Consider the following 27215-nt stretch of genomic DNA (forward strand, 5'->3'; position numbering starts at 1 on the left):
GTCAGGCTGTTATGAATGAACTACATATCCCATGCTGCCTTTCTGGGCTATGAGAAAACATCAATTTACACAATCTGTATTCATGCTGAAACCAAAGTCAAATTTTTGCTCTTATCACAGGAGATTTTTTTCCTCCCCAAGCTTACATTCGGACCCCTGCATTATCATTTGACAGGTGTACCTCTTTAATCAGATTTTTTCACCTCATACTGATCCCAGAGTGGGTTAAGCCTGTCCCTGTGCTCTCAGGCAGGCATTTGTTGCCAGAAGCAAAAACCTCTGTCTCAGTAGGTCAGTGAAAAGGAATGAGAATACTTGAAAAAATACTTTTTTTTTTAAAAAGAATTTGTTCCCTGATTTAAAAAAAAGCAAAGAAAGAGCTTTCTTGGCAGCTGTGGGTGCTGTGTAGCCCCACCTACCAACTCGGAGCTCGCAGTCAAGCAGGCAATTCTCCCTGTTCCTGATGGACCTGTTTGTATGGCCAAATTTACTCTCAGCTCTTCTCATGCTGTCATTAGTGCTAGAACTTAGACCTTTCCTCCCTCATTGCAGGGAGGCTTTCAAAGCCTCACCCACTACATTCATGCCAGAATCTTGTCCTCAGCAGCTGTTCCACTATGGAGGGATGTTGTTCCCTGATCAGCTCTCCCCCTGTGCTTTCCTTGGTGTCTTTCACTACACTCTAGCTACAGGGAATTCTGGCTAGTGTCTAAAGTATCTGCTGTTTTTCTGATACTGGCTTGAAGGGGAGATAGGACTAGCATGGAGGATTTGCCCTGTTCCAAGAGGTTTTCTGTTTTTTGTTTTTTTCTAGAGCAATTACAGGTGATTTTCCCATACTGATAGATGTTGTTTCCAAATGAGTTAAATTTTTGCCCTTACAGAAAGAGAAAAAAATCTGAGAAGGAAAGACCCAAAATTCTTACAGTTTTTTAGAGAGAGATTACTAAGTTTTTCCCAAGAAAGCTTTTAGTTTTTGAGAGAAAGATAACTAAGTTTTTTCCAAGACTTCTGTTTCCTAAACTTTGGCTTCATGGCCAAGAGGAAACTAATTCTGATAGTTTGATTTTTTCATGCAGTAACACTATGAGCAGAGTTGAGTTTTACTTCATCCGCATCTGTCTCAGGGAACATTCATTCCTCTGACACTCAGGACTCAGATTTAAGCTACATACAGGTCAAAAGCATTGTCAGGAATCTTTTTCTGTCCATTTTTCTCATCCTATTTTTTTTATAACTCTTATTCCTCCCAGGAGTTTGCATTCATAGTCCCAATTGGAAAAATCAAGGACATAGTTCCTCTGTCTTGTGCTTATTTTATCCTAAGTTTTTTCTTACAGTACATTATTACAGTCTACCTTATATTTTTTTTCCTTCTTGTCCTAAGTTTGTTTTTTGAAACAGGGTTTTTCTGTGTAGTTTTGGTGTCTGTCCTGAATCTTGCTCTGTAGACCAGGCTGGCCTTGTACTCACAGAGATCCACCTGGCTCTGCCTTCCAAGGTGCTGTGATTAAAGGTGTGTACCACTGCTGCCCAGTTTTCCCTAATTTTTTTCTACACTGTATTTCTACATTCTACCTTACATTTTTTCCTTAGTTTTTTAGATAGAAATTAAGAAAGAGAGAGAGAAAAAAAGAAACCTAGATATAGAGAGATACTCGCTGCAGCCTCACTTTGGCATTTCTTTTAGCCACCTTACTTTCACTCCTGAAAATAGAATACCTCCGCCTTAATTTTTCAACATAACTGGACATGACCAAACTTCCTGCAGGATCCTCTCCCTTCCTTTCATCAAGTCCCTGGTCCCTTTTCCATGCACCATCTGAGGGAGACCATCTCCCCCATTTTTCTTCCAGGGTGCTTTTGAGGAAGGTGAAGTGAGTAATATTTAGATAGAGGGATAGAGGGGAGAGAAACAGATAGAAACAAAGAATAACCTTGATCTTTATCCACTGGCATCTTCTGTCTCTGCTAAAGAGGAATTATAGGAATGCCAAGGGGTGGAGCAAAGACCTTCCCCTAGCTCACCAACTGTAGACCCTTCCAATCACCTAGTAACCATATGTATAGTCAAGCAATCCTCTAATGCAGTCCTGCTGGATAAAGCAAGCTCAGATCTCACTAGGAAACATTTGTGGGCCTCCACACAGGGCTACATGACCCTGTATCAAAAAAAAACAATGCTTAAGGAATGTACTGCCCAATTAAGATGAAACTGGAGGGAGGTTAAATGTTCATAACCTCAACTCTGACCATTTGACTTAGAGATTAAAACATAGCACATTATAAAATTGTACATCATACAATTTTAAAAATGTGTACTTCAAAGGATCCCATCAAAAACATTAAACGACATCTCAAAGTACAGAAAATATGCCAATTATATGTCTGGAAAGTGACTGTTATTCATGATACACATGCCAATCTTATCACTCAATGGCAAACATGTAAACAATTCAGCTATATAGGAGCAACGATTGAACAGATGTTTATCTAAGAAAGACAATAATGTCTTCCAAGTGGGGGAATATAATTACCACTTGGAAAAAACACAACCCAACACTCATGGTGCTTTACTATTGAGTGTCCACTAGGGCATCTGGGATGAACATCATGAAATAACAACAACCCCAAGTTTTGAATGGCAGTCTTCATGAATTCCTAACCAGAAAATAAAATGCTGCCTCTATCAAAGAAAAAACTCAGTTGCTCAGTAAGTCAAACACAGAAGTCCTATGTAATTTACTAATCCCCCCAAGTGCCTACCCAGAAAACATGAAAACAAGTGTTCAATCATAATCTCGGGTGTCAATGTCCATGACAGCTTATTGGCAGCATCCCGAATCTGAAAACAATCTGAAGGACCATCAGATGGCATGGAATTTGACTTGTCTACAGAACATGGGTGTGGTAACAAATGTTTCTGTTGAATATATTGTGTTAACTGAAAGAGGCTAGTCACTAAATTGTATGTATTCTATGACATTTTTATGCTGTATTTTAATGGCAAATGTGGGAAGAGGCAGATCTACACAACAGTGAACTGGTGTTTCTTATGACAAGGAGGAATGGAAGATGAGAAGGAAATGGTACAGGTTTTCTTGGATAAAATGTTCCCTGGCTTGGCAATGGTGATGGATATACATTACCTTGTATGAGCAAAACCTGAATGACACATTGTAAGCAGGCACATTATTTTTATATATGAATTGTATTTCAGTAATGATGAATAATATTATTTTGATTGTAGCATGTGAGAGTAAGAAAAAAGAGAGGAAGTAGATACTTACATACAGAGAGAAGAAATGGGTCAAGAAAATTCACACTTGTTAATATCTTCTTGACTTTCTGCACAAAGGGATCCTCTGGGTTGTTGAGGGAATCAATATTCACTCCAAATGATGTGCCAGTGATCACATCCATGCTATAAGCTCCAAGGATACTGAGGAGAGAGACATGGGAATCATTGTCTGCATCTGAGGCAGCTCATAGTTCCAAGCTACCCAGGCAGGAAGCCACACAGAATCGCATGCTGGATCATCAGTGGGGGCTAGGCTTCTATCACAATCACACATGGGGCCTTTACCTGGTGTTGGTTTGCAGATGCCCCTTTCCTAGAGTTGACGGGACACTAAGGTATTTACAGTCCCATCACCTACACCACCACTTACTCTTTTATGGTGACAGGCTTCCCTCTTTCTTCTTCTCGTCTCAAGTTTTTCACCAATGTATCTCCATACTGTCCAATGATGGGGAACATCTAAGCACAAAGCACAACATCTGTAGCTAAATGAGGAAACTCGGGTCCCAGAAAGACAAATCATCCCCAGTCATGAAGCAATGAGTGAGATGTTACAGTGGATTTTATAAAGAGTCCTCTGGGCATGAAGACAGAAGGTCATTTTATAGGAATTGTAACTCAGAGGACCAACCCTTGGAAAGGGAACATGGACTTGTTTTCTACCTGTCCCCAGATTCATTCCATAAGTAAATGCCCTCTCCCTCATCACCTCCTTGAGTTTTCCACTGGTGAAAGTTGGAGACAGCAGTGTTCGAAGTCTCTTCCATTCTTCATCCTCAGATAAGTTGATGGCCTTTTTCATAAGTCCCGCTGGACCAAAAGCCTAGAGTTCAAATTGAAAGCCAATTTATCTTGCAGAAGTTATGCATATGTCCATAGCCACAGAAAATATATCAAACACACATCATTCGTTTAACAGATAGTTACTGATCCTAAGTGGCACGCCCACTTATGATTCATTGAAATCACTTTACAGCCTATATAATCATGAGTGTCACCTATCATCAGAGCATGGCTTCAAATCTTTCTTTCAAAATCTCTTCTTAAATGGAAACCCCTCTTGTGAGGGAAAAAGTGTTGTTTGGAGCAGGCTGTAGCACAAGGGGTGGCTCAAGTCCTCAGGCAGAGGGTGCTGTGGTAGCTTTAGAAGCAGTTGTCTACATAGTGGGGAGTTTTCTGCTTATGCAGCCCCTAGGGAAATATATGCAGGTTCCGGGCAGAAAACTTTGAAGGCAGCGGTCTTGCCCTGAGAGTCACAGAAGAAAGAGTCTTCTTTGTGGCCGAAGGACCATGGTACCAATAGGATAGATTCTGTGAAATTTCTTGTTCAGAACTGAATACAAGATGTCACAAGTATATCCATTGCCCTACACTAGAGCTTACACGGAAGGAACAGGAATAGTGTGGGTTGATGGAAAAAAACTGAGATACCAGAATCTTCCTTTCTGGGAACATATGAAAGCAACAGGCCCCTACTATAAAACTGAAGACAACAAAAAATGTTGTAATTCAGACAGTTAAATGATTGTTATGGGATGTTTTCTAAAGTTTGCATTTTAGAAAACATCTCATACTTTTATACATAACTTGGTTAAGGTAAAAATAATTTCAGACTGTCTAACATATTGCTACTGTGAACAGCCAGCCTAGACACAGACTGTAAAAATAAAAGGTCCTATGTTTTGCAGACCCTGAATTTGTAACTTCCTGATTTGACAGATGCTGTCCAAAGATGTTTCAGGTGAGACTGTCTGTTTTATATTTTGCTTTTTCATGTTGGACATTTAATGAGGAGATGAAAAAGAAATCCAGGGCTCTGATGCTAGTCAAATGCCTAATGTAGTCAATATGCTATATAAATAAAAAATGTCTCTGGTTGGGAGAAAGATATATATATATATATATATATATATATATATATATATATATATATATATATATAGAGAGAGAGAGAGAGAGAGAGAGAGCGCACTGCTGAACACTCAGATGTGCATTCAGTCCCCTCCCTCTTTGGGACCTGAACCCCACTGAAGCTGGACTTAACAGTTCTTCGAAAGGAGCAGAAAAGAAAAGCCCTACAGCTTTTTATAGTAGAAATGGACTCAACTGGCCTTAGAACCAAGAGATAGAGAGATGGCTCAGAGGCTAAGAGCACTTGTTGCTCTTGCAGAGGACCCATGTCTGGGTCCCAGTACCTTCATGGCATTTCACTGTCATCTGTAATTCCATGATATCTGACACCCACTTCGGACCTTCACACATGCATGTGGTGTACATATGTATAAACAGACAAAACATCCAGACACATAAAATTTTTAAAAAATTACATAGTCTTGGGTTACTGTTATCTTAGTGTAGTTCTGCAATATGTTTACCAACAGCATAATCAATTGGAGAGCTGTTGTTTTTTAAATTATGGCAAGTAGAAAAGATTAAGAATTGGGAATGATGTCAAGCATGGTAGCACACATCTTTAGTCCCAGTGCTGGGGAAGCAGAGGCTAATGGATTGTTGTGAGTTCAAGGACAGCCTGGCCTATGTAGTGATTTCTGAGCCAACCAGGTCTATGGAGAAAGACCCCGTCTCAAAACAAGTAAACAAACAAATAAGCAAAACTGAATTGATGATGGAGAGAAAACTTATACAAAAGCCTTAGCCAACTTCACATTGACAGTGAGAGCCTGAATGTTTGACCCTCCAAACAGGAGCAGTTCTGAAGGTTCCTCTCACCACTGTTATTCAGTACTATCCTAGAAATGCCAGCTAGAGCAATAAGGTAAGAAAATTCAATTGAAACATACAGATTGCAAAACAATGAGTACAAGTGTTCTGATTTTCAGGCACCTCCATTGTCCATGCAGAGCACACCAAACAGCATACAGAATATAGGGAATAAAGAAGTGAGTTTGGAAAAGTCATAGGACACAGTGACATCACATAATTCATTTCAATTTGTACATAATTGCAATGATAAGTGGAGAAATATTGAGAAAATGATGTCATAGCAATAACTAGAAATTAAATACTTAAAGCACGAATATAACAAAATACGTGTTGGGTCTTTCACCTGAAATTGTCTATTTGGCAAGCAAAAGCAGACTGAAAATCAGAGAGGTACATGCTAGCCATGAATTAGAAGACACAACACAGTAACAATATTTCCCCTATATTTGTTTCAAGTTTTATCAAAATCACACTGAGCTTTTAAATTCAGACAAGACCATTCATAATTTGGATAGAAAAGCAAAGGTCCAAGAACCAACCAATTTAAAAAAAAATGTAGGAGTAATTAATCCACATGAGGTCACTCATCAAGAGGGAATGGTCCCCATAGAGGGAAAACACTGTGATCGATTGATTGAAGAGAAAGATGAGAAAGTGTCCCACACATGTAACAGGACTGGTAATTTTTGGAGGGAAAAACTTCTCCCAAGTAGCATTGGAACAATTGAACATGCATGGTACAACAGAAATTTTTACCTGACCTTTGTTTCTCATACCAAAAAAATTACAGATAGATTATAGACATAAATCTAAAATATAAAACTACATATTATCATTAAAAAATAAGAAAGTTAAACAAAATGTTATCAAATTTGACCATGAAAACATCCATAAAATGCATCAGACACTGCCAAGAAGAAAAGACAGGCTTCTCATGATCACACCACATGTTTAGAAGGAAGTCCCATGGTGAAGGGACAGTCCTGTGTCTTCACTGTGTAGATTCAACACTAAACAAAATTGTAACAATGTCCAAAACACAACACAACACACACTCACACACACACACACACAGAGGGAAGAGGGGGGAGGGAGAGAGAAAGAGAGAGAGAGAAAGAGAGAGAGAGAGAGAGAGAGAGAGAGAGAGAGAGAGAGAGAGAGAGAGAGAGAGAGAGAGAGATCAGGGAATGCCACTCAGAGGAAATGTAAATAAACTCCCAATGATATCAAAGCTAATTTCATCTTAGTATACTGGCCAAAATATATTATATTTATACTCATGCAAGACATTACCATTTACAAAAATCAAGAAATATTCTGAGCATGGTGGTGGCTCTTTATTGTGATCATATAATTCTTTCCAAATTAAAATTTAATGAAAACAAATCATTATATTTCCTAAAAAGGACACCTACCCGACGGTTTGTGAATACTGAGTAGCATTCTTTCACCAGCACAGTTTTGATGATCTCTGGGTCTGTGATAGCCAGCACAGGCTGTCGACCGTCATAAAACCTGAGGTGGGAACACAGGGTGGACTGAACCTCAGAAGATGGATTCTACAGTTGGAGTTACACCCAGGACTCCAGACTCTACCCCTGAGGCTGCACAGGCCACACTGCCAGCTCTATAAAGCACAGCAACATGAACCCCTACTTCAAGTTCTGACCATAGAAGACACTGGAATTGAATGAAGGATAGTATGGCTGAAGCAGGGATGAGACACTTAGGACAAAACAGCTCTTCAAAGACGTCTCTAGTAAGAGTGAACACTGAAACATTGGCTAAGGCGAGGCAAACTCACATGGTTATTGCCAATACTATTCTTTTGTGTAAACAGTTCAGTACCGGGGTTGGAGGTGTGGCTCAGTGGTAGGGCCCTCGTCTACCAAGTGTGTGGCACTGGGTTTGACCTCCAGAGATATAAAAAATCCAGAGAAAACGGTCAATGATTCCGAACTCAAAATTTAGAGACAAAGAACTCAGTGTTCCTAATACTACTGCAGTAGCGGTTGCTTTGGGACCACCAGAGGGCAGCACAACCCATGCTTGGCATTGGTCACATGGTCTCTATGTGACCTCTGCAGACCCTGTGACCAGGCCTGTGGTTTCTGAGGATGAATGAGAGGAGATGCAGAGACAGAGGCTCCTCCACTTGCTTGTGTCTCACAGCACAACAGTGACACCTCCTCCAACCTCTCTCCAAACCGTCAGCTACTCTGTGGCACCATTGAAGACATAGGCTCAAAGGAGAACACAATGCTTTACAAATACCTCTCATCTCTTCTTCAAAGTCATTGGAATTAGATATACGGGGAATATACATATGTTTTTCTAGTAAATTTAATATTTTAATTGCTACACGTGTTTTTAGGATATAGATGAGTTCCCAATCTATTTTCGTACATCTCCCAGTGTATCTTTCAAAAGTGAACATTACTTTTAAGTTGATATAAAGGAGTTCTGGGTTTGACTAAAACTGAATTGGTGTTGAGATGATCATGCATTTCTGAGCACATATTAGAAGGTTCTGAGCATTAGGTGCAAAGACATTGAGTCTTGAAGCCCTTGATTAATCAGTCTAGAGGATGTCCCAGTAGGGAATACCCCCATGGAATTCTTGCTGTTCAAATTCACAACTATGATGTATTAGACCCTGGTGGGACAACCTCCAAAGGCCTTGTCCTCATGCAGTGGAGTGCTTCATTCAACAAGTCTACCCAGTAGAAGTTTCCAGAATACTCACCCCCATATTTTCCCATATTTTTTACAGCAGTCTATATCAAATTTCCACAAACCCTGGAAAAAGAAATAGAGTTCAATCCATTATTGGCCTGCATATAGTGGATCCCTTCTCTAACTGGGGTGCAAATGACTCAAATTCGGTGAAATCAGGCTTCCTATCCCTCACCAGGGATTAGAGGCAAGTTCTTATTAGAGACACTTTAAGGGGCAGGGGAGACTAGAAGAATTGTCTGGAATGGAGCGTTTAAGGCTGGTCTTGAATTTTCTCAGTGTTATATCTATTGAAAGAACTGTCCTTACTTATGAATACCAAGCAGTTTCTTGTCTGAGGTGTGTGTGTGCATGCATGTGTGCATGTGTGTGTGTGTGTTGTCTTTGAAATCCTAGATCACTCTGAAATGTTCCTCAAGAATCCAAACTAAGGGAATATGTACAAACCTCCCGGGGTGTACGCTCTTGTATATCCTGGTTCAGTATTATCCCGTTGTTCTATTAGTACAAAAGTGACAGAGTGAAGCCAGACTTGATGGCACACAACTATAATCCTAGCACTCAGGAAGAAGCAAGAAGATGGAAAAGTTGAGGCCAGGGTGGATGTCATCTCAACATCTAAACCAGGGGAAACAAAAGAGCGATAACTGGCCAAGGTGCAGAGAATAGGACATTTCAGAAACTGCACTAAATGGGACATCGCCTCTGTATAACAATCTCCTTCCCTTGGCACAGGGGTAGAAAGATTGCATGAGCCAGAGACAGAAAACACTACAACAAAAACTGTTTTCAAGGACACAACAGGGCATTTGCACATATGAACTCACAGTGACTGTGAAAGTGTGCACAGGACCTGAGCAAGAACAAACCAGACAAACCCTAGCACGGAGAGGAGAGGAGGACATGAAGTACCCCCCCTATCTGAGCAGCTTTTGGCAATTGGCCAGGGCTGGGAGAGGAACAGTTGGTTTTCCTTAAGGGTGTGGCTCATGACAGATCAACCACGATCCAGTGTGTGGTTATATACACAACTGAGAGTGTATAGACAGCACAAATCAGACTCCATGGGTTACAGAAAAATACACAAAGTGGGTAGGTAGGGAAGGACTGGGGATGTGGGGGGAGCTTGGGGTGGGCAGTGAATACAATCAAAACGCATTGCATGAAATTCTCAGAGAACTAATGCAAATTGAGAAAACATAAAAAGGATCATCAAAAAATTAAGAAGTGATAAAAAGAAAAGCGAGAGAAGATTGAGGGTGAGTGGAGATGATGAGGAAATCATGATGGGATCCAGGAATCAGTGAGAGGCCCCTTTCTACAGCAGGACAGAGCGAAGGAAACACTAGCTCTGAGTTTCCAATGCCAAAGTTGAAAAGAGGAAATGTTCTGTCATGACATCATATCTGTGACTTAATACAAAAGAAGATTCAGGAAGGGAAATGTGCTGGGTGATTATGAAAAGTGTTCCCCTTTCAAGAGGATGGCCTTAAGGCTTTCTCAGGCAGCTGTGGGTCAAGAGAGGTCTCATTTAGATCTCAGGCCTGCAGTAAACATCTAACTGTAAAACTTGGACTCTGACAGGCAACTGGAGTATGTGGGGAAGGAAATCCTAGCAGAGAGCAGCTGGCTCGCAGGCTCTGCTGATGGCCTTCAGCATCTGAGCTCATTATAATCTAGCCAGATGCCAGCCTTGGCCGATCAACCAAAGCCACAAAGAATCAGCCAACATTCATGGTCCTTGTTGCATTTATGGTGCACTTTCAGTGTCTCTAAAGACTTGATAAAATCATCCTTCCTGGAATGATTCTATAAAGGAATCTGCCTTCACTTAGAAAAGCAAAAATTCTTTTGTCCTATGGTATCTGAGGGTGAGAGACAAGCACTAACTTGTTTCATTTGCAGCCACATCCTACTCAGACTGGCCCTGAGGGTGCTGTTTTGGAGAAAAGAACCAATGCGGAACACCATTATTTTCTCAAACCCTCAAAGATGTCCTGGGTATTAAGACAGTATGGAGCCATTGAAGTAGCTGCAGGGGACACAGGAGTCCCTGAGAGGTTTCTGGTAAAGGGGAATTCCCTGTAGTCAACACACAGGCGTCCTGATGCAGGGATGCTGCAGAGCTGGCCAGCAGGAAGAGAACAAGTGCTGCTCCTGAGCCCAGTGTGAAGTCTGGTCTAGTGCACACAGGCTGCTGCGGTGCTACTGTGACCAGGCATGCTTTCCCGTGAGTTACGGACACCTGTGCCTTCCTGGAGGCTCCACTAAGGAAAACCCCAGACTTCTCCTGCTCCTGTACACAGTCTGAGCGTGAAGTGCTGAACACCAGGCTCTGATATGTCTGCAGTCACAGCTTTCTAACCACAGCTACAAATATGTCAGCAAATCCTAAAGGGAAGCCCGAGCACTCTCCTGATTGGACACACACAGTTTCCAGTGGTCTCACACCCCAGAACTTTCTCCCTAGGACTGGCCTTTGCATCTATGGAACTGATCCATAAACAGATACACAAGAAGTCGCATCCACAAGAAGAAAAGAAAGAGCTCAAACAGTACTCACATTTCGGTAGCCCAAAATGGTTCCCAAAAAAGGCAGAGGTTTGGGTCCAGGAATGCCGAGCTTCTTAAAAATCCCATTAGAATAGGTCCCATATCTATAAAGTAAAAGAAAAAGCCAAGAACATTTTATCATGATCCAACCAGCAATGGAGACCCTCCCTCAGGATCAGTGCTAGCTGTCCTCTGCTCTAAAAACACAGCACTGAGTGGGAAATGGTTCTGGATACTGAAAGACAAAAAACAACTTGAGTTATCCAGAGGAAGGGTGCGTCAGGTGAGGGTTACAGAAAAGAGGGAAGAGTAGATGCCGACCCTCCTACAATGTCTAGGATGCATGATGGGAATTTGTAGAAAGCATGTTAGGGGATGAGAGAGAGAGCAATAGACATGTGTATGCCCAGGGGAGAAGCCTTACACACGTCATCGGTGCATGCTAAGGAAAGCAAGGAGGCAAGGACAGTGAGAAGTTTAAGCACCTCCATGATCTTGGGACTCCCCAAACTCAGAAGGGCTGTAGTGGCGAAATGTTTATGAGTTCTCTGGATTGATGTTGGTTCGTCTGAGTACAGACTGAGAGCCAAATCCATCTTCCCAGGAGCAAGTCTTGTCAAAACCCTCTGAGCCATAAGGTAAGAGTTGGAGGGAGTCAGAAGTGTATAATGTCAATGGCAATAATGTCAGTAGGAACTGCACCACCAAAGTCTCGATTTCAACTTCTCCTCCATGTTCTCTTCGGATGTACTAACAGGAAAGGGAAGGGTCCTGTGTATCACCCCAACTCCAGTTACAGATAGGGAGAATCTTGGACAGCTACTCACATGTAGATGAGCACCAGGCTGGAAGCCAGCAGCACCCAGGTTTCCATGGAAAGGCTGGGGATCAGCTCCATCTCAGCTTTCCTTCAGCAGTTCTGGCTCCAAGTTTCCCTCCCAGCTGAGAGTCTTGTAGGGCTCCCCTGCTGTGCCCAGCTGAGATCCAATGAGACCAGTCTGCAGTGTTTATGTGCTGAGAAAGGAGGAGGGGTCAGGGATGCAGCCAGTAGAAAGTCCTCCCTTGTACTGCCTGAACTCAGAGAACTGAGATGGCCTTTTCAATGATAGTTATCAAAAGTTCATGCACAATCCTACTCTGACCTCCTTTGGATACATATTCTAGGTAAATATTTGTTTTTCCAGAAACTCAATTAAATCCATTGGCACTAAATTTCTTCTAATTTGCAGGTCTCTTTCATGCATGTTCTCATTCCCAAACACGTTGAAAACATACAGAGAAACTGTACCTACTGATCTTCACCAGTGCAAGGCTTCCTTTTCTAGTGTGTGTGTGTGTGTGTGTGTGTGTGTGTGTGTGTATGTGTACAATGGGTGTCATCCTCTGTCACTTTCCACCTTATTTTTCAAGACAGGATCTATTACTGAACCTAGAGCTTGTCATTTCAGCTAGACTGCCCGGGAAGCAAGGCCCTGGGGACCACCTTTTCTACCACATACTTCCTCCCTTTCTGACGTTATAGACATTTGCCAGCAGCCCAGTGAATAATACATGGGTACTAGAAATTTTAACTTGGGTCCCTTCACAGCAACTTTTCAGAGTCATTTGCATAGCCCCAAATTCCATTTCCTATAAGGTTCCTCTATACCCATTAGGACTTGAAATTATCCATCAAAACACAGCTCAGAAAAAAATATGAACCTGGTGGAGTCATTTCTCACCAATCACACCCAACAAGGAGAATCACCCTGTGTGCTGGCTAGTTATTTATGTTGACTTGACATAAGCTAGAATCAATGTAGAGGATGGAGCCTCAATTGAGAAAATGCCTCCATAAAACCAGGCTGCAAGCAAGCTTATTAGTCATTTTCTTAATTAGTGCTTGGTGGAGGAGGGTCCAGCCCATTGTGGATAGGACCACCCCTGGTCACGTGGTCCTGGCTTCTATAAGAAAGCAGGCTGAGCAAGCCATGGGCGAACAAGCCAGTAAGTGGTACCCCTCCACAGCTTCTGCATTAGCTCCTGCTTCCAGGTTCCTGTCCTGTTTGAGTTCCTGTTCTGACTTCCTTTGATGATGAACAGTGGTATGGAAGTGTAAGCTGAATAAACCCTTTCCTTTCCAAGTTGCTTTGGTCATGGTGTTTCATCTCAGCAATAGTAACCCTGACTAGGACACCCTACTATGGATTACGTTTTTCCTCTGTACAAAATGGATCAATTTCCTCTCTAAATTCTACTACTATTCTGGGGTGCTGTGCATCTGTCTTTAGTGACAACTGCCTTACCATTGGTGGCTGATATGCCTGGCCTCCTTCTGGACATGAATGCTGTTGCTTGATTCTTTTGTACACATTGGCCTTAGATAGATAGTTTTTCGGATGGATGGGTACATGTCTTGGCAATGATCTGTCTAGTTTGCAGTCTATGACAGGGTCATTTGAAAGGCTGCTAAATACTGCCTAGTGATCCCTCAGCTCCCACGCCATCCATCCATTTGTGGTCTTTCCTGTAGGGACCACATGTCAACAGAATCCTGGTTGATCATCCTGAGCTTATAGTGAGAGTGGCTTTGACAGAGGCAATTCGTCTTGCATTAGCAAGTTAGGAAGTTTAACATGGTCAGACTAAGTCCATAGGTCCCATTCAACTAACCTGTCAGGATGTCTACCAGATACAAAATATTCAGCAAGGGCCTACAGATATAGCAGTGAATAATACCTAAATAATTCCTTGACTATCTCACAGATTGGTGGAAAAATGTGCAGGAAACCCCAAATAACAAAGGTGTGGAGGACAATGAAGCGTGAAAGAGAAGGAAGAGGTGAAATCCATCATTTCCTCAAGACCCCAATCCTGCAGCAACTGGCTCATGTCTGTAAAAACAGCCTTAATCTACTCATGAAAACAGACCCTCCACAGCCTTATCCATCCTGAGGGTTCAGTCTCTTTGTTGGGTTACATTTAGACTAAGTTTCTAATACATAAACTTGAGGGTATGCATTTAAATCAGAGAAATTGCACTTACCAAATTACAATAGTGGTGTTTGGTTTTTAAAATTTCTGCATATAAGAAAGATAATAGAATATATAACAGGCTATGGATTACATGCTTCTAGCATTAAGACTTAATCCTGGACCAGCTGGCAAGAGGCATCAGGTTGGCACAGCCCCTGGAAGCATCTCTGTCTATTGTAGGCACCAGAGTGATGATATGTCTCCTGGTCTTCAGCAGGTGTTTCACGAGCCCTCATCCAATCTCCATAAGGAAGCTGAATGAATCTCAGTGGGTCAGAAAAGACAGACATAGAAATGTGTGTTGGGGGAAACCAGCTGGGAAAGTGCTGTGTGGAGTGGAACAGAGAAGAGAGGTTCATGATTGGTGAGTGTGACCAAACTGCAGTACATGTGGTATGAACTTCTATTATGAATAACATGCTATTATTACCCAAAATGTAACGTATTATGATAAAATTAGTGCAACAAAAAGGTAACTTTTAGTTTTTTGAGACAGGGTCTCCCTATATAACTCTGGCTGTCCTAAAACTCATTATGTTTGACTAGGCTGTCCTTGAATTCACAGAGATCCATCTGCCTCTACCTCCTGAGTGCTAGGGTAGGTGTGTGCCACCAGGTCTGGCAGAAAATAACTAGTTTTAAGTGTGCAATTTATTCAGCACACTCACTTTTGTGCACACACTCCTGCTAATCTGAAACTGTGTGGATTCCTTCCTGTTCTCTATCCCATTACTGACTCCCCATTGTGTGTCTGTCATTGTTGGATGACTCACTCTGGGTCCTTCAAATCATGAAGATCATACACTACATGCGATTTTTACACCTGGCATGTTTCACCTAGCATGGTGTTTGTCAGGTTCTTCTATAGCATAGAATCTATACGGATTTGAACTTTACCCTCAAAAATCTAATCTCCAAAACAGATGCTGATGACAGTGTCTTTCCCTCCACAATGACCTCACAACAGACCAAATCAATACTGGACCTAGATTGGACTTAGGACCTAAAACGGCAAACTGGGTTCATGGCTGCCTTTATCTAGTGAGAATGGGACACTAGTCCAGTCCCAAGACTTGCCATTCACCCCACAAATGTTCACTGCAGATGAAGAGTTCAAGTAGGGTATCAGAGGGCAAAAGTTATACAGTAACATTACCTAGCATGATGTATTTACTGTGTCTGCAAGAGATAAGAGTTCAAGTTTGCATGGATTAAAAGATTGAGAGTTTGTTGAGAGGGCAAAGTTTGCTTTCTATGGCCTGAGGTAAGCTAGCTTTGTTTTTGGAGCATGCAAACTAGAAACATGGTGTCCACAGTTGATCCTGCTGTCACTTGTGGTACCCCTTCCCCCTAATTCATACCAGGGAGTAAGTCAGCAGAGGAAAACATTCCCTGGCCTGCCATCACTGCAGAAGGCCAATTTAAATGGCAATGTGCTTAACCCGCTGACCCTTCCACATGCACTACGAGGTAGGTGTGGTTGGTCAGCAACCTCACTTTCTGGAGAGGAATACTGAGACCGGGAAGACTGAAGGAACTGCCCCTCCACCACTGTGTCACACTGCTGGTCCATGCTGGAGAACGACACAAACATTGGCCATCAGATGCCACAGCAAGCACTCTGTCTCCATGGCCATCTGCATAGATGCCCCGCATGGCAGTGCCTCCAGCAGCCAAGATCTGTGTTCTTGTCTCTTACCTCCATCCATTTCAACTGCAACCAAGCGATCTCTTATGATAAAGGAGATTGCCTTTTGACCTGCTGACCTTCTCCTGTCCTGCACCTAATCTAGTCTTGACCACCCCGAGATTCTTTCCTCCTCCAGGCAAATCTCCTCCTGCACCATCTTACACAGAAGCCACTGGATTCTGAGAGTGTGAGATGTGGTCACTCATGACTGACATTTGATGTGACATCAATAGAAATTGCTAGCTTTGGAAGAACCTGTATCAAAACAGAAAACAACACATTTCATCAACACATTTACCATCACTCCTAACTAAAAATCACAGTACTACAGTTTGGATATAGTTTGAACTCCAGTTCATGAGTCAGAACTGAACTCCAGTATGGTGGTGTTCAGAGGTGGTAGAAACTTCAGGGAAGAAGCATAATGGGAAGTGGATATTGGCTCCCATCCTGTGCTCTAGATTCCCGCCCTGCCATATGATCTATACCTCTTTTTTCATTTTTCTTTATTAAGAAATTTTCTACTCACACTACTTACCACCCACAGATCCCACCTCCTCCATGCTCCCACCCCCCCAGCCCTCTCTTCCAAGCCACCCCGTACCCCCACATCTCCCAATTCAAGGTCTCCCATGGGGAGTCAGCAGAGCCCGGCATGTAGCTAGAGTTTTCCTGCCTTGCCTACAGTCAGGACAAATTTTTGTCACCTGCCAGTCCCACAGCCGCTCAGACCCAACCAAGTAAACACAGAGACTTATATTGCTTACAAACTGTATGGCCGTGGCAGACTTCTTGCTAACTGTTCTTATATCTTAAATTAATCCATTTCTATAAATCTATACCTTGCCTCGTGGCTTACCGGTACTTTACATCTTCCTTGTCCTGGCGGCGGCTCCAGGCCGTGTCTACTGCCTTCCTGTTCTTCTATTTCTCCTCTCTGTTAATCCTGCCTATACTTCCTGCCTAGCCACTGGCCAATCAGGTTTTATTTATTGACCAATCAGAGCAATTTGACATACAGACCATCCCCCAGCACAGCCAAGTGCCGATCATCTCAGACACCTGCACTCAGGCCCGTGGTCCTAATCATCCTCTATGCAGACCTGCTGGGTAAAGCCACAAGGAACCCAAGAACGGGCTCCCACAGCACATACAGAACATCTCACAGCACCAGCACACTGAGCCTAGGCAGGTCCAAGCCCCTTCCCACTGCACCAAGGCTGTGCAAGGCATCACACCACAGGCACTGGATTCCCAGAAGCCTGCCCATGTACCAGGGATGGATCCTGATGCCCCTGCCTGGTGCCCCCAAAACAGTTTGAGCCAAACAACCATCTTCCATATCCTATCCAGAGGGCCTAGTCCAGTCCCATGGGGGAGTGGATTGGGTGTGGGGGTGTGGCAGAGGGTGAGGAGTGGGGGAAGAGAACAGGGAAATGAGAGGGTCAGGCTGGAACAGGAACAGAGTGGGAGGGCAGGGAGGAAGATACCATGATAGATGAGGACATCATGGGAATAGGAAGAGGCAGGGTGCTGGGGAGGCTCTCAGGAATCCACAAGGATGACCCTACCTTGGTCTGCTGGCAGTGGTCCAGAGGGTACCTGGACTGCTCTACTCTGGTGACCGGTCTAGGGAATAACCTATCTGTCATCATAGAGCCTTTGTCCAGTGACTGATGGAGGCAGATGCAGAGATCTATGGCAAGGCACCAGGCTGAGCTCCAGGAATCCAATTGATGAGAGAAAGGAGGAATTCTACAGGCAAGGGACGTAGAGATCATGATGGGAGGACATTCAGAGATGACCAGCCAAACTAGTGGAAGCCAATGAACTGTGGATCTCTACCTCTTAATGATGCTCCCACCACAACACACCCTGCCATGATTTCACAGATTCAGGAATCCTGCCCATAGTCAGTGATAAACTACTTGGAATCATATCTTCCAAAACAATGGGATAAATAAAATTATTTTTTATACACCAAAGTCTCAATATCAGCAACACCTGCATATCAATGTTTCTTGAAGTACTCACTATTTATGATTGCTAAGTTATAAGACCAACATAGTTTTTAAAGAAAATATAGTATAGAATCTTTTCAGTCATAAAAAGGGGAATAAAGTTATATTATTTGTAAGAAAATGGATACAACCAGAAATAAGCAAATTAAGCATATTAAGTCATCCTCAGAAAGACAAATATTGGATGTTTCTGTTATTTGTGGGTCCTACGGTTGGTGGACACAAAAAAGTATTTATGTACATATGATATGAAAGCAGAGTGAAGCTGTCTGGGAGAACTGAGGGTAGAAATGGGAAAATGGAGGGGAAAGGGAAGGGTAGCACACTATGTGGGCTATGATCAAAGTACATTATATAGGTGTATATATAGGTGCATAAAGGTGGCCTTATATAATCATGCACAATGGGGCAGAAGTGTGTTATCATGGACATGTCCATACTCCAGTGTGAAGATACCACTCTGGGCTTGGAGAGAAGCAACACCAAGAGAGATTTAAGACAGGAAGTCAGACTAAGGACAAAAGGTAGGGTGACCTAACCGCACTGTCCAAAGGAAGTCACCAGTGGAGTTCTGACACCTGAGAAGCAGTCCACACCTGTCACTCACTCCACCTTGGGAAGACATTACTATTCTCCTTCCCCTGTCCTGCCCAAGGAACTACCTGTTCTTAGTTCCCAAGTTCGAGCATAGTATGAGCTAAGTTCAAAAATAGCAAGCATGTGGAATTTAGGAAGGAGAGCAGTGGGAGGAAGGTGACTGATGCTGTCTGCCATGTAGAGTATGTTGCAATTTGAGTGAAATTACTGACGGTGACAGTTATTGGCTGTTGACTTGCAGCATTATCTCACTGGAATAATCCCTGTTAAATATTAAACAGAGAAAGCCGGGCGGTGGTGGCGCACGCCTTTAATCCCAGCACTCGGGAGGCAGAGCCAGGCGGATCTCTGTGAGTTCGAGGCCAGCCTGGTCTCCAAAGCGAGTTCCAGGAAAGGCGCAAAGCTACACAGAGAAACCCTGTCTCGAAAAACCAAAAAAAAAAAAAAAAAAAAAAAAAAAAAAAAAAAAAAAAATTAAACAGAGACCTCAACTAACCACATGAACTTCATGAATTTCAGTTTGTCCTCACTCTGTGTTGGGAACTCTGACAACAGGGATTTGGCTCAGCCCAGGTGCACACACTTAATAACAACTGTACTGCTGGCCTCAGGAAGTCATGTCTTTTACTGATTCCCCCAGGCAAGGTATGTTTAAATGCACCCAAAGGGCAGATGTGGGAAAACCACTAATAATGACATGTACCTCATGTTTTTCTGTAGTAGTGTCTCACTGATGTAATCATACCAAGAAAATCCCTCAATGAACAATTAATCCTTAGTAAATTCAGATATTAATCAATGAATATTAGGCAGATGCATTAAATAAAATTGGGATTCCTTAGTGACTACTCTAACTGTCCTGAAAAGTGGTCAACAACATACCCAAAAATTATGCTAGCCAAAGGAAAGGCCAGAGGAAGCCTGTTGAATTCAAATGTCTTCCTAGTCATTAAGTTATCTGGGAGAAAAGTCAGTCTTGATGATGACAAGACTGTAGTGACACCAGAAGTTTGGAGATACTCTCCAGGAAAGGGGAATGGGCCATCTAACACTCTGCTCCTATTCTAATGGGTTACAATGAGTGCAATGTGTACATTTTCACTAGAGAATAACATCAACTTATGAGAAAACATAAAATTCTTTGGTAAAATTAAATATATAAATAAATCTCAAAACAGATTCCCATAATTTGGGTTGGTAGTTCCCCTCTTCATCATTTCATAAGATACAAAAGGAAATGGGTAAAATGTCAACCATAATTGGTATAGGATATATAAAGATGTAATTTGTGATGTCAATGGTATAATGGATGGAGGAGGAACGAAAGAATGCAACTGTTTTATACAACCTACAAAAAGTTTAAATGAAGTTTACAAGTGATTATTGTATTTGAACGTGTTTCATGTATTCCTCTTGTCAGCCTCTGAGGATAGACCTGTAACATGTACACTGAAGGAAAAGAGATCAAGTCTGCTTGGCTGTCTGGATGCCTGTTCATTATTCTTGGCTGTTTAAGAGGAAAACTTTAGGTGAGGCTCAGCAGATATACTTTCTGGGTCATCCATCTTCCACACGGATGTGCGTCCTTGGACAGAGTCTTTTGAAAGCTCTTTATCTAAATCTTAATTGCATTCCTTTCTGCTGTTTTGCATTAGGTATTTTCTGGGTTTGGAATGTTCTCCCACTTTCTGTCAGTGGACTCCTACACTACCCCCTGTTTTAATGAATCACTAAAAAGGTTCCTAGGTTAATAAACTAGTCAGATTTATAGTATAGTTCATGATAGCAAAATATGTTGGTATTGAGAGCTTCTGCTATGTATATCATACATACAAGGAGATCTTATGTGGCTTACATTGGTTCTTTATTTTCCAGACCAATCAGAAATGAAACACAGATTGGTGTTTCACAACCTGCACCTAAATAACATTGTCAACAAAAACTCTTTTGCATAGAGATCCCATCCCAACTACAAACCATGGGGGGTGTGATAGTTTGAATGTTAACTGTCCCCCAGGGGCTTGTGTGAATGAACAGGTGGTTCCTCTCTGGTGAAGCTATTTCGGGAGGTTGTGGAACCTGTGAGACAAAATGACAAGCTAATAAACGAAGGTCACTAAATCCAGGCTTTGAGAGCCTACATTTCCTCTGCTTCTGATTCTGTGTCTTCTTCCTGGTCAGTACCATGTGATGATGCCACAAGTCCTGAACATTATCTGTATGATGGACTATACCCCTTAAGATGTAAGTCACAACCAACTTCTCGTCCACTAAGACGCTTCTATCACATACTCTAACAGAGTGCTGGGAAAATTAGCATAAAACTATGCCAAGAATTAGAGTGTTTACTGTGAAATTCTGAGCATGTGTCTTTTAGGCCTTTAGTTAAGGTTTGTGGTAGAAAAGTCAAAAAGCTTTGTGATATAGGTTGAGGAAACCCTAGGCTTTCACCAAGTGCCTTCCCCCACTGAGCGTTCTTGCCAGGACAGAAGTTACTATTTTAATAAGTCATTGAAAATTGGGCATATGTCCCATGACCAGCTAGGAGAACATTCCAGATATGCATTGCGAAGACCCAGAGAAAGGAGAGGGTTCGACTCTGTTTGGAGACCTGTTTGACTGGAGAGTGAAGTAAGGCTGAGAGAAGAGATGAGACTAGGGAATGGGTCAGAACCCTGATGGCCAACAGCAAGTGTCTGACCTTACTGTGCTCATGAACCTTTCATTAACTGCATTTTGAAGCCAATCCCTTCCTGAGCCTTTTAGGCATTCATTACTAACCTACCCATAGAACTTTATTTCATAAAGTTTAGGAAATATTTAGATATTTTTTTTTTGATCCTAGATGCCAGAGAGAGAAGAGAGTAGGAAATTTTATAACTGCTAGGGGGTTCAAGCTCCTAAGAGGAGTAGATATGGGGCTAGGTGGTCTTACTGGAAACATAGGTCCACAGAGCCACAGATGATGCCAGTTCTGATTAACACCTAGGAAATCAATTCCTTACCCATTTGTTACACTCATCAGGAGGCATGTGATAAGAAGAGGTGGTTATGTGCAGGTGATAAAGGTCGGTAGTTCATTCTCAACAAACTCATGAAATTGTAACCATGTGGTTGGGATTTTCTGAGACATGAGTCCCAGTTTGCTGGCCTGGACCTCACTATGCAGACCATGCTGGCCTCAGACTCTCAGAGATCTGCCTGCCTCTGGTTCCTGAGCGATGGTATTCAATGGGTGCTCCACCACACACAGCTTAATCAGGGCTTTAGCCTAAGTGTGAACTTGCTCCTCTTTTTGACACTTGAATGTACACTGTGCATTCTACACTGTGCATTCTAGTGATGTCACTCTACAATGCTCTTAACTCTTTTGAATTATTTGTGAAATTCAGAGAATGGGCAGGGTTGGCTACCAGCCTGATACCCTAGTCTCTTCAGTAATACATTCAAATTAGATGTGGTATTGAATAAAGATGGTGGATAGGCTTGAAAAGAAATACTTTTATTCAGCTAGGTGGTAGTGGCACATACCTTAAATCGGCACTTGAGAGGCAGAGCTAGTCAGATCTCTGTCAGTTTAAGGCCAGCCTGATCTGCAGAGTGAGTTCCAGGACAGCCATGGGTACACAGAGAAATCCTGTCTCAAAAAAAAGAAAATGTTAGAAATATTTGTATTCCCCACATAATAATGTTCATTATAAAATATTGAATGGAGAACATTTGACATGAATTTAACTACTAGAGTAATCATAATTCTTCTCCTTGTTAATAAAACCATAAATAAAATCACAGGCTATCATTTACTCTAATCAGAGCCCAACTGTAATGGATGGAGTCAAGTGTCAGAGATGAACCTCACATTTCAGTCATGTACTTAATGATTTCCTTTACACTAGACAGTTGATAATACTATGCACAGACATTGACCCTGTTCAGAGATGTACTAACTTCTTAACCATTAAGGTTACAGACAGTGGATTAAGCCCATCTTCATTTGGACTTCATTCAAAGGTAAATTTGAGTCTATGTGTTCTGGGACACAAAACCCTTGATGAATACAGATGGACTCATTAGGGAAATTCACACACCAGTTATGATGCCACCTCTCAACACAACCTTTAGGACAATTGATTTTTGTGGTTGAAGAATCCCTTGCCCACTAGACACCAAGGGACCTTGAACAAACACAGTGAGAAGAAATGAATGAACATCCCCAACTCTAGAAGAAAATAGGTAAGTTCCATTAACTACAAAGATGCTTTACAAACACATGAAAACTATTAATTTTAATACATATTATCTAACCTGTGGCAAGATTGCACAATGAAAGCAATCTCCCATACACTGATTTAGTAAAATATTTATTGACCACCAGCTGTTTATAGGGCTTGAATCACATCTGTTCATCAGCTTATCAATTGTTGGTTGTCCTGTAGTTTCATTAACAAGTGAGTTTTGGTTTGATTTTAGAGCTAGTGAGAAAGCTTTTGCCCATCAAATTCTGTAACCTTTATAAGAATGGAAAGTGGCTAAAATTCAGTTTAGATTAATTTTAGAGTATTTCAGCAAATTTGATTTAGTCTAAAATTTAAATCCAAGTTGCTTCCAATACAATATTTTACAAAAAGAGAAAGAAGTGAAAAGTTTAAATTTGGGGTTTTCACGTTTTAAAAGTGTTTACTAAAGCAAATGGAGGAATACTTGGGTTTGTACAATTGTCATGCTTAGACTTACAACTACAGGTTTTAAGGATGTTTTAAATTGTCCCCAGCTTTGGTCTTCCCTATGTATTTCAGCTGAGAATCTGACGTGATTTTTCTCATGGTATAGACTCAGGCGGATGGATAGATGGAGGGGTTGGTGGTGAGGTTTTGCCCCAGAGTGCTGGGCTGAAAGGTGTGTGCCTGATGGACTTGGGTGTGTGGAAATGACTTTAGATTACATATTTAATACATAAGAACTGTCACTTTTGCCTAGTTTCCCCCCCTTTTTTCCTTTGAAAGGATGTTCATCTAAGACAGAAGAATTGAAATCAATTTCCTTAAATTCAAGACGGCAGGAAATCTGGTTATATGAGACTCTCCTCTGGCAAGCCCCACTAAAATGGTGACTGCTTAACAGAAGAATTTCAAGCTTCCCTCCAGCTGCACAGGTTTGGGTTTGGTGCCCTCAACTGTCAGTTATGAAAACTGAGGCTGTGAACGTATCTTGTTATGGGGTGGACTGGAGAGATGAGGACTATCTTACATTTAAATGGTGATTCAATTATTAAAATATGGTCTTCTTAAGTGCTAAGAAATTTTCTAAATTTTCTTTTTTGCCAGACAAACTTAAGATGCAATTTCAAAAGATTGATTTAGAATTGGCCTCTCTGTAACAGAGATAGTTTTGCATGATTTCTGGGCCTTGGTGCATAGGGTATATACATATTGATGTTGAGGTGGGTGCCCCTTCTTTTCTTTCTTTCTTTCTTTCTTTCTTTCTTTCTTTCTTTCTTTCTTTCTTTCTTTCTTTCTTTCTTCCTTCCTTCCTTCCTTCCTTCCTTCCTTCCTTCCTTCCTTTCTTTCTTTCTTTTTCTTCCTTCCTTCCTTCCTTCCTTCCTTCCTTCCTTCCTTCCTTCCTTTCTTTCTTTCTTTCTTTCTCTCTCTCTTTCTTGTTTTTTTTTTAATTTCTTATTGATTCCTTGGGAATTTCACATCATGTACCCTAATTCCATTCGCCTCTCATGCCCTTTACCCTTGCAGTGTCCCCGCAAAAGGAAAACTAAAAAAACAAACAATGCAATTAAGATGAAAGTGAAATAACAAATAAGAATATTAATTAAAAAGCAAAAACAAACATACAAACGAAAACAAAAAAAACAAAACCCACTTTACTCCTCTGCCTTTCCTGCCTCGCCATCGCCTCTGCATTTGTCTTGGTGGCACTGGGAGCTGCCGTGTGTCAAGCAGGATACCCTTTGTCCACACAGCTTTACTTGCAAATGTTCATTTTGTAACGTGATGTTGGTCTGGTAGAAGGCCTCTGGCTTCTGGGACACCATCAGTACTAGACCCTCACTGAAAATCCTCTTGGATATCCTGCCATTGCCCTGAGTTACAGAGATCTCTGTGGCTATGGTTCTGAAGGACCAGTCCTTTTAAATGCTCCTGCAGGTCACAGATGGAGTAGAGGTTGGGGTGTGCCAACTCAAAGCTCTGGATGCATGTGTGGGTGGTAGCTGAGTTGGTCTGACATTTCCTTATAATTTCCTTGGCTTGTTGCCAGGTTATGGATAAATCCTTTTTTAAATCTTTACTATTGACATAATATTTTTATGAAATTCTCTGGCCTCCAGCACATTTCCTATCAATAGTTTATTGATCTAGTCATTACCTTGTGCTAGAGGGTCTGGCAGACCCATATGGGATTCGATGTAAGTTATATATAAGGGATGTTTCCTATTCCTGATTATATCTATAAAGGCTAAAAGCTTAAAAAAGGATATAGTGCCTGGTCCTCACACATTATATATCTTTCTGATTCCTGCCATCACTTCCTGGGATGAAAGGCATGAGGACCAGGAACTAGAGCCTTTTTTAAGCTTTTAGCTTTTAGCAGCAGTTCATCTGGATCCATTCAGATAAAAACTCGGAGGCTTCCAGTCTGAGGAAACAGGATTGACTGAGAATTGGTAAGTTGAAGTTAGCTGTGGCTTGTTCTGTTTCTCTGATCATTCAGCATTCAGCATTCACCCCAATACCTGGCTCCAGGTTTGTTTTTATTAATATGAACTGTTAAGATTTGTGCTACACAGGGTCAACAAGACAAAATGACAGCCTACAGAATGGGAAAAGATCTTCACAAGCCCACATCTGACAGAGGGATGATCTCCAAAATATATAAGGAACTCAAAAAAGTAGACATCAAATTACCAAATAATCCAATTTTAAAAATGGGGTACAGATCTAAACAGAGAATTCAAAACAGAAGAATATTAAATGGCAAAAAGAAATTTAAGGAATTGCTCAAAATCCTTAGCCATCAGGCAAATGAAAATCAAAATGACACTGATACCATCTTACACCTGTCAGAATGACTAAGATCAAATCCATTAATGACAGCTTATGTTGGAGAGGATGTGAAACAAGGGGAACACTCCACTGTTGGTGGAGTGCAAACTTGTACAGCCACTGTGGAAATCAGTAGGGCAGCACCTCATAAAGTTAGGAATCTACCTACATTAAGAAACAACCATACCACTCTTGGGCATGTACCCAAAAGATGCTCAATCATGCCACAGGTCACTTGCTCAACCATGTTTATAGGAGCATTATTTGTAATAGCCAGAACCAGAAAACAACCTACATGGCCCTCAACTGAAGAATATAATGATATAAATGTGGTACCTTTACACAATGGAATATTTAAAAGTGACATCATGAAATTTGTAGGCAAATGGATGGAACTAGATACTGAGGGAGGTACACAGACCCAGAAAGACAAATGTGGCATGTGCTTACTCTTAAATGGGTATTAAACGCAAAGCAAAGGGTAGCAGGGAAGTAATAGCTAGACCATGTGACATCAGCACATGGACATTCTACTGTCTCCTGGAGAGCCCTGGCATTCCATGTGATGTCACCAGTGTTGTGGCAACACCAACTGTCATTGGGGCATTGGTACAGTGTCTCGAGTTTCACCTACAGACATGCTGACTAGACTGAACAGGATTCTTGGGAGACAGGATGGCGAGCACAGGGAGATCAGACGGAGGCAGAATGAAGATGGCCTTCAGTCTCCATGTCACACATCAAGAAACAAATGGTTCTGGGGAAAGCGCAGTGAGTCCTGGGAAAGGGATGGGGAGCTTCCTGAAGGAGGAAGGCTTCAGCTGATCCTTCCAGGAGTGGGGCTCAGGAGGGAATAGTTTCTGAGAAGCAATGGGCCTATCCTGGTCCTCTGAGTTCTTCAAAAGCAGACCCAGATTTGAGGATTTTCCATGGTTAGTTTGCAGAGAGCCAGGGATGGTCAAGGCTGAGACTGCTCTGTTGAGGGCCCTCTGCTTTCACTCTGAGTGGGAAGGAAGCACAGAGGGACTAAAGAGATTTCAGTTCCAGTCCTGCACTTCACCCACACTCGATTTCTTTTGGTGTGTGTCACTAATAAAGGGGAGAGCAAAGTCCCCTGGCCAGAGCTAGAGGTTCTCACATTTTAAATAACAACCACTGGCATGGCAGGAGCCACCAAGTATTGCCGTATGTCAGTGACTCCTAAGGTTTCTGAGTTCCTGCCCTCTCACTAGCCAGTCCTCTTTCCTCTACATTGAGTGCAGGACTGGGACATCAATCTTTTTGTAAGCATTTGTTCTTGGTGACTGAGGGCTCACCTGGGGATGCCCAGTCCTTAGGTATTTTCAGTCATACCTATCAGTAGTTGATAACACTTTTGCTAACTTCATGATGGCTGGAATGTATTCTGCTGAAGGTTTTAGCAAAAGTCCCATCATTTCCAATATGACTTATCATTGTTCTGACAGGAACCACATAATCATCCACCATTCCAATACACTGTAACTGCCCCCATGGATCTTCTCTAA

General features: G+C 41.9%; 1 protein-coding gene across 9 annotated transcripts in view; it reads right to left on the reverse strand.

The window, feature by feature from the left end:
• The window catches only part of LOC121826529 (cytochrome P450 3A25-like), a 319487-nt gene that overhangs the window by 11831 nt on the left and 280441 nt on the right, over positions 1 to 27215 (reverse strand). For 7 of the 9 annotated variants that reach the window (XM_076560749.1, XM_076560751.1, XM_076560750.1 and 4 more), the window contains 9 exons: positions 22169 to 22274; positions 16029 to 16274; positions 12142 to 12328; positions 11325 to 11418; positions 8772 to 8824; positions 7441 to 7540; positions 4011 to 4124; positions 3672 to 3760; positions 3291 to 3442 (listed from right to left, as the gene is read on the reverse strand). In XM_076560749.1, coding sequence (XP_076416864.1) covers positions 3291 to 3442; positions 3672 to 3760; positions 4011 to 4124; positions 7441 to 7540; positions 8772 to 8824; positions 11325 to 11418; positions 12142 to 12212 — 673 coding nt within the window. In that variant the 5' untranslated portion in view covers positions 12213 to 12328; positions 16029 to 16274; positions 22169 to 22274. Of the gene's footprint in view, positions 1 to 3290; positions 3443 to 3671; positions 3761 to 4010; positions 4125 to 7440; positions 7541 to 8771; positions 8825 to 11324; positions 11419 to 12141; positions 12329 to 14339; positions 14656 to 16028; positions 16275 to 17590; positions 17775 to 22168; positions 22275 to 27215 lie in introns of those variants that run through there. The other 2 variants (XM_076560752.1, XM_076560753.1) reach the window with 2 other exon arrangements.

The sequence above is a fragment of the Peromyscus maniculatus genome, chromosome 23, assembly GCF_049852395.1.
Source record: "Peromyscus maniculatus bairdii isolate BWxNUB_F1_BW_parent chromosome 23, HU_Pman_BW_mat_3.1, whole genome shotgun sequence".
Taxonomy (NCBI): domain Eukaryota; kingdom Metazoa; phylum Chordata; class Mammalia; order Rodentia; family Cricetidae; genus Peromyscus; species Peromyscus maniculatus.